A 21999-nucleotide genomic window follows, 5' to 3' on the forward strand; every position below is an offset into this window, starting at 1 on the left:
ACAATGAAAACAAAAAGCCCGTATTTTGGCTCTTCAGTGTATTATCACATCATGATGGGTCATCATCATCATCGTTGTTGTACCTGCTGTTTTTTTTTCTACCAGTTCTGAGTGACAAAAGGATTGAAAACCTCACTTCACTCTTCAGTTTGGCCCCTGGCCTGGCCTGTGATTGCAAGACGAAAAACCGTGGACAAAATAACATGAACACCCAGAAAATCTAACGCAATTCAATGCAATATCCACGTAGTGAATTCTACGTTTCTGAGATGCTTACAGTGTCATTTTTGTGACTTTAAGACGAGACAAATGTTTTTATTCTAACGTGTTTTATGTCACTGTTCCTGTTTGTTCCCCTGAGGGACTGATTCTGTGTTTCTGTGGATCAAACTCTGCTCAAAAAAGCCTCTGAATGGGCTTTAAACAGAACAAATCTGTCTACAGGCGGGAAAAAAGAAAGCAAATATGTTAAATAATCCAGATTATTGATCATTTGTGATCAGTTAGTCTGCGTCTCAAATGTCCCACGTCCTCATTATCAAACAGGAACATTGACGTGAACAGTCTGTGGTTTCATTTCTTCTCTGTAAACTACATTACAGTTTGTCTCTGATATATTTCCATTGCATATTACCATGCTGTCAGAACCTTAACCTATACTATGAATGAATGTACAACGGGCCAATGTATTGTTTTTCCACAGCCTATACCTGCATGAGATTGGGTAAAGATGAATATTCTTCCTGTTTGCGTTTGGTTTTTTTTATTATAATTATTATTATTTTAGTCTGCTCGGCAGCCACACAGATTTTTATGATGAATTAATGCCTTAAGTTTTGCTCCCTGTAGGAACAATTTCTAGGACACGTTCATTCTCACAATAACCTGCGTTTTTTTTTTATTTATAAGTGTAAAATTGTGTTTGTTTTGTTTCGGCTGCCTGGTCACAGAGTTAAAGGTTTGTACCCTGACTGACCGACTGACTGACGGACTGGTCACCTGAGTGTTCTGTGAAGATGTACAAATAAATTTGTTAAACATTCACCCGGCTGTGTTTGCTCTTCTGCTGCTGCTGCTTCCACCCGTGAAAAAACCTTGCTTTTATTCAATAGTGTTCAGTTTTGTTTGCTATATTCTTGATTTTGTGATCTTAAATCATAAATATTCAAGAACAAAACTCAAGAATTAGTTGTTTTTTCCTGCTAATGTCACATAAAAAGGAAAATAAAGTTTTAAAGTGTACGTGCATTAACACTCAAGACAAAAACCAGCACAAAGAACAAAGTTTTATTTCACTTTTCTTGCAGATTTTTCTCTCTCTCTCTCTCTTACGCCTTAGAAATTGACACCGAGGCTGTTTAATGACTCGTTTATAACTTTGATTTTCTACTCAAAGGACACCGACTCCTCGTCATTTATATATAGGTAACACTAGAGAGCTCTGTCGTCGCTTCAGTCCGTATGTTTCCAGTGCTTTCTGAGGAACTGCAGGATCCAAATAAACTGCTTTTCTTTTACTGTATGAACTCAACCCTCGTCTCTGCAGCAGAACTCCCTGCAGTGCAACTAGTCTAGTCTAAAAAACAAACAAATACAAAATCTGTTGGGAGAGTGTGAAAATTATTTTTGAATACAAATGTGGAGATTTTTGGTTTGTTTTATCCCAGCAGGTCTTTATCGCTGAATCCCTCCACTGCCGCCGCGGGTTCGGCCTCAGTGGGAGCGGCTGCAGCAGCATCGGCGTCGGCCACGGGGTTGAAAGGTTTCCAGGCCTTGGACGGGCAGTGGAAGGGGCTGTCGTTCACGGCGTCCGAGGCCACGACGGGGACGCCGGCCGGTTTGACGGCCGTCACGTCCTCCTCTGACGACTCCTCCTTGGCTGCGGCGTCTGCGGCCTTGGACGGGGCCGGTGGGGTCGGCGAGGCCGCAGCCGAGGCGGCGGCGGCGGCGGTGGCGGGGACTTCGTACAGGATGTTCCTGAGTGGAGACCAGCCGGGGGGACGGCGCCGGGTGAAGAACTGAGGAAAGAAAGAGGTGAGGTGTAACATGTGAGTATCTGATATATAACGCCATGCACCGCTCTATTGATTGATTTCTCCCCGACTTTGTTGTAAACAAATGCACATGGCCAGACTTGCATAGTTCCCCTTTACTTGTGTGGTAATTGTCACTTTGGTTTAGTGGTAGAAGAAGCTCAGACTGGGCTGCTCTGTAGTCGCCATCTTGGCAGTATTTGACTCCGCCCACTTCCTGGCTAATCCCAAAATGGGCAAAGAGGAGGGGCCTTTGGTGCATACAATCAAAAATAAAATTTGAGACAGTGCAAGTAAAATTTTCATCTACTTGCTGTTTTTGGTAATCCTTTAATTTAAAGGCCGCTTATTACATGATAATGTCAAGAAATAGCCAAGAAATAACAACAATTAATTGCATAGTAATGTCAAGAAATAGCCTATAATAACGGTTAATTTCATTGTAATGTCATGGTTTTCATAAAGGCTATTACACATGCTTTTCATGCTTTGAATTTTTTGGGAAAGGCCAGAAATTTTCTCCACCATGTCATTACAATAATTACAATCAATTATTTCTGGGCTATTTCTACGCAATCAATTGTTATTTCTTTGCTATATTTCTCGACATTACTATGAAATTGTTTCTAGCCTATTTCTAGACATTATGACGCCATTACTTGTTATTTCTAGGCTATTTCTTGACATTATCACGTAATTAGCGGCCTGTAAATTAAAGGGTAACCCTGTTTTGTTTTTTTTTCTTGTGAAACGCGGAAGGGGAAGAATGTGGTATCTGTCATTACAAGTGTCAGTCAGGCCAATGTGTGTGAGGATCATGAAAGAAAAGGAAATGTGAATATTTGCTTTGGAAGTTGATTTACAGTGTGCACTCCCAAATTTTTCAGCTTGCGCTCCTAAAATTTTAAGTTAGGGGCCACTGTGCTCCTAGTGAAAAACGTAAGTCTGGAGCCCTGGACTATAACACACGTTTTGGAAATGTACAGAGCTCCAAATGCAAAACGCAGCAAAACAAATGCATTTTAAAACATAAATGTAGTTAAATAGACGTCCACATCTCGTCTCTCCACCAAACAACTGTCCCCACATCTAAAGAGTTTTTATTTTTGGAACTTTTTCAAAACCAAAGTCCTGACTATCATTGTTTTTAAATGTTCATCTGCACTAAAAGAAGCTACTGTCTTTGTGTGTCAGGTTAACCAACTACAGAGTAATAACAAAGCGGGGTCTTACCGTAGGCAGTGCACCTGGTTCACAGTTTAACTGGGCCTCCGGGGGCTCGAGTCTCCACGGGGCCACGTCCACTGTCGAGTTACAGTTTACAAACTCCTGCAAACACATGATAATCAGGTTAAATAAGCCAAAAAAGATCAAATAAAGTAAACGGTTACAAGTCTTTTTATTCATATATATATATATATATATACTGTATATTTACCATATCCTTTTCATCAGGGTCACACAGTTCATTGAGGTCTTTGTGTTCGGCCTTGGCGCAGGTGGTTTTCTGCATATCAAATTTCACCTTGTACCTGAAACCTGCGACCACCTGCAAGGACACAAAAATTAAAACAAAAAACACAAGAGGTTTAAGAAAACAAAGACTTTTCCCACCTCATCATCGTCACATCTCCTCCTTCAGTTCATACTATGCTCCTCCTGGCTCTCCTCTCTCTACCTGTCTGCTGGCGTGCGTGATGGTGTTCAGGGTGAACAGGTGAGTCGAGTCGGAGATGGAGTTATACTTGGAGATGGAGACGGACATGGGGACTCGAAGCTCCTCCGAGTACTCGTAGATCTCCTGGGGGCAGCCCAGACAGGTCGCCTTCTCTGGGACGATGAAGTTGTCTGGAGGAGAAGGGGGAGAGATCATGAAAGAGTCGTTGATTTTTCTGCTGCGATACCGATTAGCACAGATTTATAAAAGCTCTCGAATAAGAATATAAGTAAAATATAACAAACAGATGAAAACAATTAACAAAGATAAGCAGTTTGCAAAATGTCTGCAAAGTCTTAATGTGAAGAAACTTTTGGATTTCCCCTTTATCTTTAAAAAGATGCTGCTCAGTAATTTACAAGTGGATGATTTTAAAGCATTAGGGTCTCTGAACGTATCTGAAATTTAAAGGGGAACTATGCAAGTCCGGTCTCTTTTCCTCTGTTTTGCTAACCCTCCTCTCGGCCATGTGCATTTGGCGAGAATGCAATCAACAGAGCGTTACACAACGTTACATATCATATACGATGTACATATACAATATAAATATCAATTACTCCAAAGCTGTTTAATTAAGGTAAAAATGTAGCATAGTTAAGCTACAAATATTGCATAGTTCCTATTTAAAGAAGGAATAAATAATTATCTTATACTTTAATACACCACATAATGGAAAACAAAGACTGTAGTTTTGAATTGAAGAAAGTTAGTGTTCCCAAAGTTGATTTAATGTTGATGGCAATGCTCCAGAGATTACTCATATTATTAATCAAGCATTTGGTGAAAATGTTTGTCCAAAAGCTTGGAAAATATCGAAAATAATCCCAATACCCAAAAACAAAAAGTTGCCATTTTCTGAATCTAATAGTTGATATATATAAGTCTGTTACCAGTGCTGAGCAAGATCATGGCAAGAATTGTATATGAACAAGTCCATGCCTATTTTTCCAATAATAATTTAATCACTAAATTTCAGCTTCATATTAAATCGTTTTTGACCTAATTATTTTGCACTGAAATTAATTTCACACTCGAGTCTGTCAGCTCTGACAGCGTTTTGCATCACGTGCATCTGAGCAATATCATAGCCCGTGATCTCGAAAATATATTATGTCAACTAGTGATATCAGCACAAGAACTGTTGAGGAATATTTAGACAATTGTTTTTGTCATGTTATAATAATTGACAGACACTAGAGCGAGACTGAACATACTGTAGGAGCTCGGCTTTGCAGCTGACACACGAATAGACCGTATTCCCTCAAATAATAGCCGGTATTCAATTAATATAATGACTTTATCTTTCCACAACACAATCAAATTATGATCATAATTGAGCAGGATATTGACTTTTTTTTAAAATGCGTATTGAGTGAAACTGTGTTTGAGATATTTTGAGTGATGTGCTCTCTGCAGCAGCACCGAGGTGAGAGCAGCAGGTTTATAAAAAGAACAGATGGACGAAATGAAAATTTAATGTTTGGAGCAGAAGGTGAAGTTTCTCGATGATCGACATCCACTGTGTGGACGTGCGTCTGAGTGACGTTAAAAATACTTTTGTCTCTAAAGCAAATCAAAAATGTATGAGCCCCCTATACCAGTGGTTCTCAACCTGGGGTCCGGAGACCCCTAGGGGTCCTTGAGAGATCTGAAGGGGGTCCCCAATTTATTTCTTGAAAATTAACCACTCTTTTCTGGATTTTTTTTTTTTTTTTTTTTTAATTTTACCACTTTTTCTAGATTTTTTTTTACTTTTTTGTTTTAGAAATTTTACCACTTTTTTCTAGAAAAATGTACTTTCTTATTTTGAAATTTTTTTTTTACGAGAAATTTTACCATTTTTTTCTAGAAGTTTTTTTTATTATTATTTTACCACTTTTTCTAGATTTTTTTTAAAAACTTTTTTGTTTTAGAAATTTTACCACTTTGTTCTAGAAAATTTTTACTTTTTTATTTTGAACATTTTTTAGAGAAATTTTACCACTTCTTCCTAGAAATGTTTAAATGTTTTTGGAGAAATTGGACCACTTTTTTCCAGAAATTTCTCTATAATATTTCCAAAAATTCACGCCATTGGCCCTAATTTAAAAGTATAAAAAAGTAACTCAGTCTCAGAACAAATATTTGTGTATTTCTGGTATTTACTTCTAAATTTGGTCCAATGGGGGTCCGTGGTCTAATTTGTGTCAATTTAGGGGTCCTTGATGTACAAAAGGTTGAGAAGCACTGCCCTATACTATATTGATCAGATATAATCATGTTTGTATTATTGTGTCCTGTTTAAGACAAATAGAAATTCCCCAAGCTTTGCCATTTTAAACTTGCAAAACATGTTGGAAGCAGCAGAGAGCACACAGTGAGCTGCTTGGACAAACAGATTAAAGTCTAGACCAGGCCACGGCCTCTTACGGTGCGATGAGTTAATAATGTGCTTTCCCTATCTGCAGCCCATGTTGATATATTACACAACAACCATCCTCCCCTGTGGATCCCCCGTGTGCGCCCACCACCACCACTGTCCATGTTCCTCTATGACTCACTGTTTTCTGAATGAGGAACATGTGATAAACAGTGAGATCTACGTCTAATCATGTGACACATCCTGTCGCTCACCGAGCACACAATCCACCTGCTTAGTGTCCGCTTCCGTCTCCGACACGTAGACCGTGGCGTTGCACGACATCGGCTCCTGCAGGAACAACACGACAGAAGATTGATCACCAACTTTAAAGGGGTAGTTCAACATTTTGGCAAATTCTCCTATTGCCATAACCCCTATAGTCGTAGCAGTAGGTTCATTACCTTTTAATTATTGGTGCATGTTGTTTTGAGATCGGCGGGGCAGAGACGTGAGCTGCTCAGTGAACACAATGGAGGTGAACGGTACAGGTCGCCTGTCCTTCATCAAACTCATCAAATACACAATCCAACAACTCCACAACGCTCTGATGGACAAGTTGTGACCTGCACATTCACCACGCTATGAGATAATCATGTATAATTATGTGACATTACGACACATGAAGCAAACACTCAGAACTACTTTTGCTTTTGAAATCCCTCTTGGGATGTAGCTCCAGCTGCATTTGCCTCAAAAACAACTTGATCATAATGTAACATGATTATCTCATAGCGTGGTGAATGTGCAGGTCACAACTTGTCCATGAGAGCGTTTTGGAGTTGTTGGATTGTGTATTTGATGAGTTTGATGAGGGACAGGGGACCTGTACCGTTCACCTCCATTGTGTTCACTGAGCAGCTCACGTCTCTGCCCCGCTGATCTCAAAACAACATGAACCTACTGCTATGACTATAGGGATTATGGCGATAGGAGAATTTGCCAAAATGTTGAACTGTCCCTTTAAGAAGTTATAACCTGCTCTAAATGCTTTCAATGCTCCAGTCTGCAGAAGTGACTGGAGAATATGATGAGGATCTGCAGCCCATCATCATCATCATCATCATCATCATCATCATCGTCTCTACCTTCCGTCCAGAGGGCAGATAGTCACAGTCCGTCCAGGGTTTGTTGCTCCCGACAGGACAGTTGCTCCTCCTGCTGGTGAACTGCAGCGAGTACACCGAGTCTGAGCCGTTCTCCGACTGTGGAGAGAGACACACACACACACACACACACAAACACACACAGAGAGTCAGTCAGTTGGTCGGTTGGTGTGTGTGTGTATCAGAGGTCGAAGTGTTTTCCAAGAATTTCTCGGCCATTATCCCACAGCTTTGGTTCCTTGTGTGTCATCGCCTCAAAGTTTCAGCTCTGAAACGAACTGTATGGTCACGTCATCTCTCTCTTTATCACTCTCCTGATTTCCTATCTCTAATACTGCCCTGGCAACAAAAGCTCAAATATATATCTTTAAAAAATCAAACAATTAATTTAATTTCTAATGAATTTAAAATGCAGCCAGGAATTAAATACCATGCATTAAAACTTAATTTCTGCATGAGTTGTAGTGACTGTTTAAGGTTTCCATTAAGTGATAATAAACTTTCTCATGCAGAGCACTGACAGTTAAAGCAAATTAACTGTTTTTCTGTCTGTTTCTGCATATTATTTCCCACTTTTTACAGTTTTGATAGCAGCTGAATATGAACAAGTTTGTGCAGATACAACAGTAAAAAAAAACAAAAAAACAGTACAGATATGTGCCACCATAATGCAACACCAGTAAGATTAAAGCACTTTTAAGACTAAAAATACATTGTCACTCACGGGTAATCTTTACATTTTTATGAATATTACAGGAATATATCAAGTTTAAGTACTTTTTGTCTTAAAGTTGCCAGATAAGATAAATAAACATGCAGACAGTCAGGCCTGCTCTGTTATCGCTGTACCTTGCTGGCCGTCAGTATCCGATAGAGGGCCAGCATGTATCCGGTGGTCAACCTCTCGTTGAACTTGTGCACGGCGCTGGTGACGGCTTTGTCTACAGTGGGGTCATCGCAGAAGACCAAGACGCCCGGTTGGACGTCCACTTGCTGCTGGACGAGAATCGGACGAAGAATTTGCAAAAAAGAAATAAAGAGAGAGAAAGAAAGAGAGAGAAGTTCATCAGTAAAGAAAGAAAAAAAGACGACTGGCAACAATCAACTACAACAGACCTGTGAAAAGGAAAATACTGTATGTGGTACTTCACTTTTTCTGCAGTCTTTGCTTTGTGGTGATATGAAAGACTACCCTCTACAGGCCTTTTATGAAATCAAGTGAAACATAACTAAACTGTTTCAAAGTAGCATATACAGTATCTAATTACATTTATTCAAGTGTTTTTTTTTTTGCACTTGTCTCACTGATTATTTCCATTTCTTCTACTTTTACTGCTCCTTTTCCTAAGCAGCTTTTCAGAGGAAAATCGTGAACATGGAAAATCAACATGACCGACACTGTAAGCAGGAGTTAGTCAGGATTTACATAATGATCCAAATGCTTCTAATCCAATATCAAAAAGGAAGTGGAAACAACAAGCACATTTACTTGCAAGTTCTTCTAAATCACTTGGTTTTGTGTTGATCCTCCACATGTCAGAGGGGAAACACAGTATTTTAAGCTCTGATACTTTGGTTAATTTGCATTATGTCAAATATATTAGCATTTTTATCCACAAGTAGGTGTGTATTTAGACGCACTGCAGCAAGATACACCACTAAAATGCTGCTTAAATAATATCAAATCGATTATATAACATACTTAAAGCTGTCGTATTGCCTTATTGGTTGTTTTATTCTTGAAACTTTACATTTTAAAACATAATTGTGGTGTTTTGTAGTGTTGCTACTTTCACTTCTGCTTAGTATCAGTCTGATAAAGTAAAGTATGTTGTGTGCTCACCTGCCCAAACACTGAGCTGTGGAGGCACAGCAGGCCCAGCACGCACAGGCCCACTCCACTCCTCATGGTGCGATCTCGATGTGACGCTCTGATTCGCTCTGCTCTGGTAAAAACAAAAGCACAGAAAAAAAAAGCAAAAAAAAAAGAAGAAAAGAAAGAAAAATCACACCAGTTGAACTTTTAGCTGCATTTTTTATTGAAGTAACGTCCAAGCGACCTTCCTCCGAACTCCTTCCGACTGTGTCACGTGGATCGATTGATCTCAAATTCCTCCTTTGTGGCCCAGAAATAAGTTTACATGTTTTTAGGGCTGCTGCATAATAAAGTTTGGTGATCCGGACGGACGGTACTCACAGTCTGTGACGGTGGAGTCCTGCTGCCTGCCGATCCTGCCGAGGGGAGAGAAACTCGACTCCTCTCCGCACAGGGATGGACGACTGACTGAAGTTCTCCCCGAAACCGTAGGTGGGAATCCTGAGAAAGATGATGACACACACACACACACACAGAGGGAGAGAGGGGACAGGAGGGCACAAAGCACACACACACACACACATGACGCTCAGTCGGTAAAAGGAGAGTAAATGTTTGCTTTTTTGTTTGCCCTCCTACCTGCAGAGTCAATACAACAATCGCCATCAGAAAGAAAGAGAGAAAGAGAAAGAGAGATAAAGAGCATTTGAGGAGATGAACTAAAAAAACGTCCTCCTTCCTCAGGCCACACACACACACATGCACACACATATTACCCACAAAATACACCACATAAAATAGAGTTGATTGGCTCTGAAACTATAAATTTGCAGGAGGCCACTGTGTATGTGTGTGTGTTTGTGTGTGTGTGTGCATACATGTGTGTTTTGTGTGTTTTCACTGGTACTTTGTCCCTGTTGACCTTTGACTTGCACCACTCTCTCTCACTCTCTGCCTGCTCCTCTTTCAAATGAAACTAAATGTGCTCAGATGTTTCCTCTCCTTATACTGCTGCTGTATCTGTACCTGTGGACTGATGACAACATGCCAAAAAAAGAAGGGAAAAAAACGAAAAAGGAGGTCATTGGCTCTGCAATCGCCCACACACATCTGCGCACATCTGTAATGATAGATATATCGGTGGTGAGTCAGTGCTGTTAAGTAGAGACGGCAGATTTAGAAGAAAAAAAACTGAATCATGACTGTGTGAAAGTGTAGACATGACGAATAAACATGAAGATTGTATTTGTTTTGTATCTCCATGGTCTATGGTGGGGTTGTTGGTTTTTAATAGTTTTTATCTCTTTGTGGATATTTTTTTGCCTCTTTGTACTTTGTTTTGTGCCACCATGCAGTTATTTAGCATCTTTTTTTGTACTGTAGTAGGTTTATGCATCTCTGTTGTTCTTTTGTGTCTCTTTGTAGTTGCTCAGTCAGTAAACTTCATATAAAAAAAAGTCAAAACTATGAAAAATGGCAACAATGACAAAAAATCAGATTATAAAGATTGCATTTGTTTTGTATCTCTATGGTCTTTTTTTTTGCCTGTTTGTACTTGTTTTGTGCAACCATGCAGTTATATAGCATCTTTTTGTAGTAGGTTTATGCATCTCTGTTGTTTGTGTCTCTTTGTAGTTGCTCAGTCAGAAAATCAACCATAGGCAGGTCAAAACCACATAGACAAAAGGCTCTTGACTCCTTAATTGAGAAATTAATTTATATATTTTGACCTGATATTGGATTAAGAAGAACTAATAGGCTAATCAATGTCAAACTTACCCATCCTCTATGTGTCAATGAGGCAAAAAAAAAAAAAAAAAAAGCACCTGTAATGCACCTGTGCTGTGCCACCACACGCCTACATACAGCAGCGCCCCCCTGAGGTCGGGCGGAGGTACTACACCTGCTAGCTTAGCGTCAGCATGTTCAGTCCGCCGCTTCACAGGCAGAGACACGAATTTGTCATCGATTTTGTCATGAGGAACAAACCTAAAAAGGTAGCACACGTCTTAAATATACACATACATCTATTATCATTATTATTATTATTTTTAAATGACTTTCATTGCAACACCGACGTTTATCCGAGCGTGGAGAAGTTAACCACCGCAGCTAACGTTAGCATCTACGGGTCCCTGCGAGGGTTTGCGTTTTTGTCGTGTTGATAACTTTTTTAAACAACATCTTTGGTCCCAGGAGATAAAAGTTTACTGCTGCTGCTACTGATTTAAACCTCTCACCTGTCCCATCCTCCGTCCTCCGTCCTCAGGTGGTGGACCTGGGCTGCTGTGAGTGTCGCCTCCTGAAGCAGCTCCGCTTTCACCGCGTAGTTGAACTTCTGGTCGGAGTTGACATCGACGGCTCCGTGGTCAAAAAGAAGATGTAAGTAAATACAGACGTGACTGCTTCATCATCAAAAGTATATTAAAGTTTCATTAAAAAATGATTTATCTTTAGGTTTTATTAAATTAATAATATACGTAACGTAAGGGTCAATTACATGATGCAAAGTGCAATGTCGACTCAAGTGGTGTAACCAGTATTTTTTTCATAAAAATCTGACTACCGTATAAATCTGGACTCAAATGAGGAATACGTGTAAAAACTATTTTAATTTAATGTTTTCAGAAGAAAGTAGGCTATATATATTTTTATAAGTACACTTAAATCCACTGTAGATGGATAAAATATGTAATATTTATCATTCTTTTGTGGTTATACCTTGACATTTTCAGTGCTTTCAGTCTGACCTTTGTTAAAAATGGTTCAAATTTCATTTCAGTACATATTTGATGCATGTTTTTAAGACAATTTCTGAAGCCTCTTGCCAACCCTTATTTGTCACTGACCTATAAACTACATTTAAACACTAGTGTTGTGGTATTGGAGTCCACATTTTCATGGTCTTGGTCTTGTCTCTATCTTGGTTGAGCTGGACTCAGGGTTTTTTCTCAAGACCACAGCTGCAGTGACATCTGCTGCTCGCTCATTTTTATGTGATGTAATTCAATAACTTTAGGATAGTTAAAATTGTTCTATAAAAGTAGAGTCTTGTGTAACCATCTGACTTTGGTTGCACCCAAAGACTGTACATGCACGCACCGGTGTCAAAAGTGGGAGTGTTATTCTGTTCAATCCAAACTTTGTTTCAAGATTTAATATAAAACGATCTTTTCTTTTTAGCTGAGGAATAATGTAAATATCAAGCCATATGATTATTATGTAAACGCTCAAGTCAACACCCTTAAAACTGTACTCAAAAAACCTTATAATTATCATATAGTTTGACCAGCATCAACAGTAGCTCCATCAGGTATTAATCTCTGTTCTGGAGACACTTAACTTTCTAGTAATTGAAACTTTTTATTTTATTTATTATTATTTTTTTTTATATACAGGGATGCAAACAGCGCGCCGAAAAGCGAAACTCGCTTTTTTCATGACCAATTAGGTGACTTGTGTGAATCGTTCAGATCCGAAGAGTTTTTGTTTTTGGGAGGGGGGGGGGGGGGGGGGTCTCAGCTGGGGTCAGTAAAATGTTTTTCTAACAGGCTGACAGTGACAATCACGTGAAACTGAGGCGAACTCATACATGGTTGTCTCTGGTTATACTGATAACTGCCGACCTCCAATGTTGACGCGCGACGTATCCGCGTGCATTCGGTCGTTTTTCCCCGTGCATGTCCGTTGCTGTGTCAGGCAGGTGTTTCCCACGGAGCTCTGCCCCGTTTCAGGGGTGAAGGAGAGAAGTCGCCTCCGCGATGTAGAATGTGTTCAATTAAAGTGAAACTAACACATTATATAGGCCTATATGTCCATTACACACTTTTAGGCCTTAAAATGTCTTAAATTTGTTGAATTATTGTGTTCAAGACTTAAATAAGACAGCTCTTAAATTTTCGTATGCCCACCATGGGCGAGCATTTCGCTCGCATTTGCCCCTAAAAAAAAAAAAACATGTGTTAACCAGGAAAATCACAAAAAAGAAAGAGCACACGATTGGTCAAAAACTACAAATCCCACAATTCTCTGGCCTCCACAATAACAGTAGTTAGTGTAAGTAAGGGAGAGTGGAGCTGTCGGTGAAAAGAGGAAACAACGCCACGTCTGGTCCTGTTCTATGTTGTTGGTTCACACCGTCACCGTTTATTCGTTACGTCCGCGGTGTAAAAGGCCGTGACGCAAAGACGCGATTAGGCGCGAGACGCGGTAGACGCGACTTTTTTTTTTTGCGACGCTACACCCGATTGTTTTATGGCGACGGGACCCTCGCGTCTTCGTCTATTTCATCGTGTTTGGTGGGAAGACCCAAAGGGGCTTCCCACTCAAACACGAGGAACGCTTTTTTTTCGCGCGAGCTTTTACGCGCAACCAAACGCGAGATACGCGAGATACGCGATTTAGCGCTCGTTTTCACTCGTTTCAAAAAAAAAAATTTCACTACAACAATTTTTTTTTTTTTTTTTTCTTTTTCAAAGGAGGTTAAATCGAAAGCAACTGGACTTAGTTATTTACTTATTATAACTAAGTCCAGTTGCTTTCGATTTAACCTCCTTTGAAAAAAAAAAGTATAGGAAGACGTTTCACCTCTCATCCAAGAGGCTTCATCAGTTCATGTAGCATCTGACCAGGCTGGGACTGGTCCAACTATCTGGTGTGGAGACTCAGTATAAGTCCAGTTGCTTTCGATTTAACCTCCTTTGAAATACTATGACCTGGACAAATGAGAATATGCACAGGCCTACAACAACATTTCTGCTCTCACCAACCATGGTTGAGGCGATAACGTGACGCACAGTATACTGTTATGAGACACATTATGCATCCCAACTGTCTTTTTTTTTAGAGGATTTTTTTTTTTACCAAGAATGCGCCCAAAAAAATCATGATCCAGGGGCCAAAATTCGAAACAAATATATTTTTTTTTTAATCATAATTCTCATTATTCTCCTGATGTCGGTTTAATGTAAACAGATTGCGCTGATATGCGTCATGTGACAGCGGGGCAGAGCTGCAGCTGCTGTGCTGTGATGGACCTGATCAGACTGGTGGTGGTCCACAGTCAATCAGTCCCAGAGCCTTCCTATTCACCTCCAATGTAGACGCGACGTGCGCGCTCGTTACCCCCCCCCCCCCCCGTGCATGTCCGTTGCTGTGTCAGGCAGGTGTCTCCCACGGAGCTCTGCCCCGTTTCAGAGGTGAAGGAGAGACGTCGCCTCCGCGATGTAGAATGTGTTCAATTAAAGTGAAACTAACACATTATATAGGCCTATATGTCCATTACACACTGAATGGGATGTTAAATCCCATGTCTTTATTTCTTCAGTTCATTTTAATAGTAATAATTATGACTAACATTCAGTGAAGACCTAAAAATCAGTATCTCCAAAATGGAAATATTGCAATGGTTTTTATTTTTTTAAAGCATTTTTAATATAGAAATGTTGGCCTTCTGAAAACTGTCCATCTATATGCACTCAATACTTGGTTGGGGTTGAACTACTGGAAATAGACTTTTCTGTGATATTGTTAATGGTGAGCCCCCCCCCCCACACGACAATTCCTCTCTTTTTTGGTCCTGACCCGTTTGCATCCCTGTATATAGCTTTATTCTATTTTATTGTATGTGTTGTGTGTCTGTTGTTGTGTTTATCTTGCCTGGACTTGGTCTTGGTCTTGACTCGGTTTGGGTTAGGTGGTCTTGACTACAACACTATTAAACACTTTGTATTGAAAATCCAGCCACATGCAGCAAACAGACAAAGACTTTGTCTTTCCTTGTTCCTTGTATAAGCATTGTTACGTATTTTAATAGTGACTGATTAACTAGTCACAACTTAAATTTAAAAGAAAACAATGTCAAGCAAATGTTTTAACGCAATATGAAAATGTGATGATCGCTGGATTATTGCGTTGTTGTATTACCAGGACATTAGTTACCTGAGAGATCAATCTGGACTGCATGTAGAAACCAGTTCACAAACTTGGCCTAAAGAGCTGGATTCAGATGCAAAGTTTCCAAAAGTTATTAAAGTGCTGACACCAAACAACATGAAATATATAGACCTAAACATCTATTGTCAACCCTAGGAAGTTAAATTATTTCCATTTGTGTCCTGTAAGAAGTGAAATTAGTTTGTGAACTCATAGTGGATAACATCAAGTGATTGTGTTCTTGTGCTGTGGACCGATAATGTCTCCACTCTGCTTTTATCCTCCATCAGGCACGAATTAGCTCCGATATCGACCGACTATCTGCAGCCCGGTTTCGATCAGCTGTGCATCGAGCTGTACCAGGGCTCGGTCACACAGAGAGACGCCAGACTCAGAGGATTTGACCTGGTGACCAGTATAGAGCTGTAAGTGGCCGTCTGTGAAATATAAAGTGTTAAATGTCTAAAAAAGCACCAGTCAGACTCAGTATCATCATCATATGAGTCCTATTTGTCTCCAGCATAGAGCACCTCACTCTTCCAGATGTGGACAGTTTCTCCGAGGTTCTGTTTGGCTACATGGCTCCGGCTGCCGTCATCGTCTCCACCCCGAACTCTGACTTCAACCCGCTCCTCAGCGGGCTGGAGGGGTTCAGGCACCGAGACCACAAGTTTGAGTGGACGAGAGCAGAGTTCAGATGCTGGTAGGTACAGTAGTATGCCATTTTTTTTCAAAGGGATAGTTCAACATTTTGGCAAATTGGCCCATTGCCATAATCCCTACAGTCATAGCAGTAGGTTCGTTACCTTTAATTGTCGGTGCAAGCTATTTTTAGAACGGCGGAGCAGAGCCGCGAGCTGCTCAGAGCTACGCTACGGAGGCTCATGGGATTTCTTGGTTTCCCTCATCAAACTCATCAAATACACAATCCAACAACTCCAAAACGCTCTGGTGGACAAGTTGTGACCTGCACATTCACCACGCTATGAGATAATAACACAACGTTACCACACAGAGTTGTTTTAGAGGTAAATTCATGCAAAACCGCTGATGCACGTTCCCGTTGATGAGTTTGATGAGGGAAACCAAGAAATCCCATTAGCCTCCGTAGCGTTGCTCTGAGCAGCTCGCGGCTCTGCTCCACCGTTCTAAAAATAGCTTGCACCGACAATTAAAAGTAACGAACCTACTGCTACAGTATGACTACTGTATAGGGAGTATAGCAATGGGCCAATTTGCCAAAATGGTGAAATATCCCTTTAAAGATCCACGTTCACAGAAAGTATTTATAGATCAATTGAATAAAACAACTGGGCTTAACACCAAAAGATTTTCACAGTCGTTAAGTATAAGGTGGTAATCTGAGCTGTTTTAGATTAGTTTAGATAGTTTTTTCCTAGTCTTGGCCTTACGACAATATCACATGTGTTTGATATTATCACAAGTCTTTGCAGTGACACAATCAACAACCAATAGATGAGCTGTAACAAAACCAGAAACTTTGTAAGTTTCCACTAAGAGCATGATGGGAAAAATTGCTTAAAGAATCTAGTTGTCGTCTTGTAAATAGTGCAAGATTCACAGTCTTTGTGAAATCTCACTCTGAGACTACGCTGTGGAAAAAAGCTCTAAAAACTTGTGAGCAGGAGTGAGATGATAGTTTTCCAAGAGTCTTTTCCAAATCTTTTCAAAGTCTTCTGATGTATGTGTTGCATAATGTGAACTTAATTTTGTTTAATTAATTAATAACTCTCCTCAGGGCTCTGAAGGTGTGTGTGGCGTTTGGTTACGAGGTGGAGTTCACCGGCGTCGGAGAGGCTCCGCCCGGCCAGCAGGAGAGAGTCGGCTTCTGCTCCCAGATCGGGGTGTTTCGCCGGCTCGGGGTCAGAGATCGCTGCAACACGCCGCCGAATGACACAGAGGATGTTTTTTCATACACGCTGGTGAGTTATGTTTTAATTTTTATACTAGCCCCCTCCTCTTTATAACTTTACTTCCTCCTCACGGGGGATTCGAGGGAGGATATGAGCCGCTGAATATTCTCACAGATGATATGAAACTGTTGTGTCGACATGAAGGGAAACGGTTCAATTAAATCTGAGCTCATAATGGTGGAGAAATGAAACCCTGGAGGAGAGATGAACATCTGTGTGACGATAAAGGGAAAAATAATTGTCTCTCTTTTTTTATGTACACAAAGGGAATTATGCAGTTAACATAAATTGATGAGATATGACTAAATGAGCAGCTTTAGGTGTAATTTAGAGGCTTTACTGTCCTCTGCTGGAGGCTCCTATGAACAACAATGAAGCTGCAGCATCAAATAAAGAATGGAAACCTGTGATTCATACACAAGTCACAAAGTTTAATAAAAGATAGATGATTAAATAGTGTAATAAAAGACACCAATGATCTAAACAGTCGATTCAACAGTCCTCACTTTGCAGATCTATTTCATATATTATTTAGAAAAAAAAAATGATGTAAGAAAGTTCAATCTGATCAAGCTGTTTTTTTTACTTAATTTTTTTTCTCATATGTATTTCCTTTCATTTACATCTTTTACCTTTTACAGCTGCACATAATCTTAATTCTTATATTCAAGAATCGTGTAAGAAAACAGCATAAATAGTTCAGTTCAGTTCAGTTCAGTTTATTATTATGTCCTGAAGGAAATTGATTTGCAGCAGATAAAAGACAGACAATAAGTTAAAGTCAATAAAAATAGAAAGGGATACAGGCACAGCCAATAAAAAAATACAATCTTCCACTATCTCATTGTGTTGAACCTTTTAACTGCAACAGGGATAAATAATATACATAACTAAATATATATATATATGATAAGATCAAAACATTTAAAAAAGAAAATTAAGAAAAAAATTAAATCCAGGGAGAGTAATAACATGGAGAATATATTAGTGCAAATTGTGCAAGTCCATGTTTTTGTTTTGCTCTGTGTGTGTGTGTACAGAGTAGACCCATTGTATTAAAAGAACTAAAACAGGTTTCCATCGTTTAAAAAAGACAAGTTTTTGAACCCTCAATGAAAATGTGATTTGCTCCATCTTGTAAATGTCCCACTGATCAAACTCTTATTGATCTGCTTCCTTTATTTTGTTGCTACATCAGCTGTACAGCATAAACTACCCCAGCCTGCGCGACAACAACACCCTGCGGAGGGTCCTGGCCACCGAGGTGTTGTACTGGGCAGAGAAGCTGAGGAGCGGAGGGATGGAGGAGACGAACGCTGCTGATGCTCTGACTCAGACAGAGACAGCAGGAGGTGTCACACAGCGAGGTGTGCAGACGGAGGAGGAGCAGACCGAAGAGGAGCAGACAGGCGAGTATCTAACAGCAGCTCTCAACGCCTGCAGAAGTACACTCACTACCAGTAAAAAGTTTGGACACACCGTCTCATTCAGTGTTTTTTCTTTATTTTTATTACTTCCTACATTGTAAATTCATATTGAAGCGACAAAACTATGAAGGAACACATATGGAGTTATGTAGGAAACAAAACGATGTTGAACAAAGCAGAATGTGTTTTATATTTTAGATTCTTCACCCTTTGTTTTTGTAAAGTCTTTTTTACCTATAAACCGTGTACATGTAAGTTTCTTGGGTGTGCAGATGAGGATAACTCTACGGACACTTGTCCACAAAACCAGTGTCCGTTCCTCAGAAGTTCCTTTTGCGTGTCATTTTAATTTATTAAAAAGGTCCAGTGTGTAAAAATGAGGGTAAAACAGTGATATCTAGCGTTCAGATTGTAGTTTGCAGCGCTCGCTCGCACTCACTCCTCCCGTTGGCAAAGTGACGGTGGCCCCCGAGGACAAAAAAACTTGTTTACATCGACTAGGATGACCGGGAGTATTTCAGGAGCATGGAGCAATGAGGTGAAGATCTAAACCATTTTACGATATGTCTGCTGTTTCCTACTCCTTCTTTCCCTGCGCCTTCTTCTATGTTGGTTTATTTATGAATGTGAAACTGGTAAAACATGCTCTCTGGTTGGCTGGATTTTCCGTTGGGGCTGCCATACAAACATGGCAGAGCAAGATGTTGAAGACCCTTGTTATATGTAGATATAAAAGAATAATTATAACACTCTAAAAAACAAACAAATCTTATTTTATAGCAATTATACACTCAGATTTTGCCAGTAAACCTTGCCAATTATTACACACTGGACCTTTAATCAACACTTTTGTGTTGACAACATAACTCCATATGTTTTCCTTCATAGTTTTACTCTTCAGTATGAATCTACAATGTAGAAAGTAATAAAAAAAATTAAATTAAACACATTGAATGAGAAGGTGTGTCCAAACTTTTGACTGGTAGTGCATGTTTCTGACTAACTTGATTAATTATGCACATTTAAAATACACATTTTCAGGCTCTTTACTAATCCAGTCACGTCTCTCTCACCTCCAGTGTGCGGAGCTGAGATGAGAAGTCTGGTTGAGCAGTGTGGGAATGGTTTGTCAATGGATCAGGAGGAAGAGGATGAGGGCGTATTTTGGACTTACAACCACAGACGACACGTTCCCTGCACAGTTCGCAGGTGAGTTTATTAATGTTGATGTTAAAACTGGTCTTTACATTTTACTCTTCATATTAAGATTAATACGTTTTAAATTAATAAGTATTAAACCAGATGTGCCTCAGCTGGTAACCTCTCTCCTTTGTCTGTGCCCAGGTGTGTGTCTGTTCCTCTGGATGTGCTGTGGTCCTGCTGCCCCAAGGTCAGCGCCCTGAGTGGAAGTGTCGGTAACCTCCGACGTCTCCTGATGGACGACCCCGGGGTCAAACTGAGTCAGGACGGAGCCGCTGTGCTCGTCAGCTACCAGGAGGAAGGTACTGGTGACGTCACATCCATTGTGTTGAGTCTTTTTTTCTTTTCTTTTTTTAAAAGGTTTAAAACGTGTGGTGGTGTGAATGTTTCCTTTCTGCTAGTGAGGTCATAGTAATGCTCAATCAGACCAATGGTAGCGCGCTATTCACTGATCCGTGGTGGCAACATGCTCAGATGTGCAGCGGATTTGTAAAGATGGATGTTGATACTGGATTGAAAATTTGCGTAGAGTTTTTTTTAGAAATTCATTGTACATGTTTATCAGACCTCAAACATAATAAACACTGTTTTGGTAACATTAAATGTAAAAAAAAAAAAAAAAATTATGGTGCTGTTTAGATTATTTATAGGAGACATATTATGCCCCTTTTCCATAAATTAAAATAGTTCCCAGGTGTCTTAAAACGGAACTATGCAAGTCCGCAGTCGCTTTTCCTCTGTTTTGCTAACCCTCCATGTGCATTTGTTTACGACGAAGCCTGGCATGAAATCAATCAATAGAGCCATAGATAACATTATATATCAAAACAGCTGGTTTCAGTATCTGTCCCTTTCTAAAGCTATTCTTACCTTTCTGGAACTTTTGCACATTTCTTTGTCTAAGTTAAAATGCTATTAATAATCTGATGATACATTAAAATGTAAGAGAAACCCAACAGGGTTAAAAACTCATCATTTTTTCATTCTCATATAATTCTGAGAAAAGTCTGACCAATAATATTATTCGGTCCGATTAATAAGATTTGACGAGCGACCGAACCTACTTAATATGTAATCACTTTGTGCCCCCCGCTTAAACGCTTAAAAAAAACCTAACTTTATTGACACCAGAGCATTAGCAGGACACAGAGAGCAGAGGAGACTAGAGTCACAACATACACTAGAAAGAAGGTCCGCAACTGCTCGAACGGACGCGCCGCCTACCCAGAATGCTTTGCGGGGGCGTCATTAACGGTTTGACGCGTCCCATAGAAAATGAACAGGCAGCCGCGTCGCGGAGGACGCAACAAATGCCAGTGGATCCCAGGCGTAATCTGTAACAATCACTTCCCCTGCGTCTCCAGTAGCAGTAGCCTAGCAACAGTTTATTATAAAACTCATCAGTCATCATCACTGAGTCCGTTTATACGGTTTAAAACTCCGGTGTTGTGTTTGACTGTGTTGTTCCCGTTTCACTCGCGTTCATGTTCTGTTTACCTTTGCCATGCCAACGCATGCAGCAGGAAGGGAGGGGGCTTGTGGAGATGCGGCAGGAGTGAGAGGTGGGTGGGACTTGTGAGGGAGGTGGAGCTGTTGATTTTCAAATGTTTGTGCTGTGCTGAGTGAAATGCCAGATCGGTAAGAATTGCTTTAAATGCAAATGAACCACAGCTTGCCCCGCCCCCTTTACAGGTACTCACAGGTGGTATTATGCAAATTCAAAAACTAATGACATCTTTGGATGACAACTGAGGGAACAGCTCGTAAAACCACATGATTTCAATCTCAGGAGGCCAAAAAATTAGATTTTTTTCTCAGTTCTTACATTTCGTGGGGGGCTGGAGTCAAACACCGAAAAACATGTTAAAGAGCCTTTAAGAAGCGATGTTTCCATGATATGTCTCCTTTAATGGGTCATGAAGCTCAGTGCCCACAGCCAACATTTGCTTATAAAAAGGATTTATCATCATTAACCTGTGAATGTGTTTACTGTACTTAATACTTTGTGTTGTCAGCCGATGAAGAGGAGGAAGAAGAGGAAGAGGAGGAGGGTCCTAATGATCTGGAGGACAGTGGTTACACAGAGTCGAGGCAACACAGCAGCAGCAGCAGCAGCAGCCGTACAGCTGAACCAGAGGACTGGGAGACCAACGACTGATCGATCTGGGGGACGGAGCTTTGTTTTCAGGTTAAGTAGAGTTGATTTGTTCGGGGCAGATTATCAATAACCAGACACAGAGACAGTCCAGTGCAAGTTGAACTCACAAATCCCATGATGCACTTGGTTTTTGAGTTTGTCAATGACTTGTTTGGGACTACAATGTTGTGTTTTGAGTGTGTGGAGTGTCGGTCAGTTTCATATCAGTGTATCAATTGAATGCCACTTGGATAAAATGTACAAATCACAATAAAACAGTTAAAGTAAAAAAAAAAA

The 21999-nt window shown here is 40.2% G+C and overlaps 2 protein-coding genes across 4 annotated transcripts; one reads left to right on the forward strand and one right to left on the reverse strand.

The window, feature by feature from the left end:
- Positions 1-1271: 1271 nt before the first annotated feature.
- On the reverse strand, positions 1272-10131 carry kng1 (kininogen 1). Of its 2 annotated transcripts, XM_083970725.1 has the most exons (10): positions 10097-10131; positions 9452-9571; positions 9098-9200; positions 8104-8247; positions 7237-7353; positions 6364-6439; positions 3712-3881; positions 3472-3582; positions 3267-3362; positions 1272-2018 (listed from the first exon to the last, which is right to left on the reverse strand). In XM_083970725.1, the coding sequence occupies exons 1-10, from the start codon at positions 10114-10116 to the stop codon at positions 1659-1661; spliced, it is 1317 nt and encodes a 438-aa protein (XP_083826851.1). In that variant the 5' UTR covers positions 10117-10131; the 3' UTR covers positions 1272-1658. The 2 variants fall into 2 exon arrangements, with proteins under 2 accessions (XP_083826851.1, XP_083826852.1); XM_083970726.1 differs by lacking the exon at positions 10097-10131 and having other exon boundaries at positions 9098-9195; positions 9452-9589.
- On the forward strand, positions 9428-21985 carry henmt1 (HEN methyltransferase 1). Of its 2 annotated transcripts, none has more exons than XM_083970729.1 (9): positions 9428-9562; positions 11340-11452; positions 15295-15429; positions 15525-15707; positions 16764-16947; positions 18137-18347; positions 19445-19574; positions 19710-19867; positions 21581-21985. In XM_083970729.1, coding segments are annotated over exons 2-9 (1146 nt in total). In that variant the 5' UTR covers positions 9428-9562; positions 11340-11450; the 3' UTR covers positions 21724-21985. The 2 variants fall into 2 exon arrangements, with proteins under 2 accessions (XP_083826855.1, XP_083826856.1); XM_083970730.1 differs by lacking the exon at positions 9428-9562 and adding an exon at positions 10919-11067.
- Positions 21986-21999: the final 14 nt, after the last annotated feature.

This window comes from Trachurus trachurus (genome assembly GCF_905171665.1).
Source record: "Trachurus trachurus genome assembly, chromosome: 4".
Classification (NCBI taxonomy): domain Eukaryota; kingdom Metazoa; phylum Chordata; class Actinopteri; order Carangiformes; family Carangidae; genus Trachurus; species Trachurus trachurus.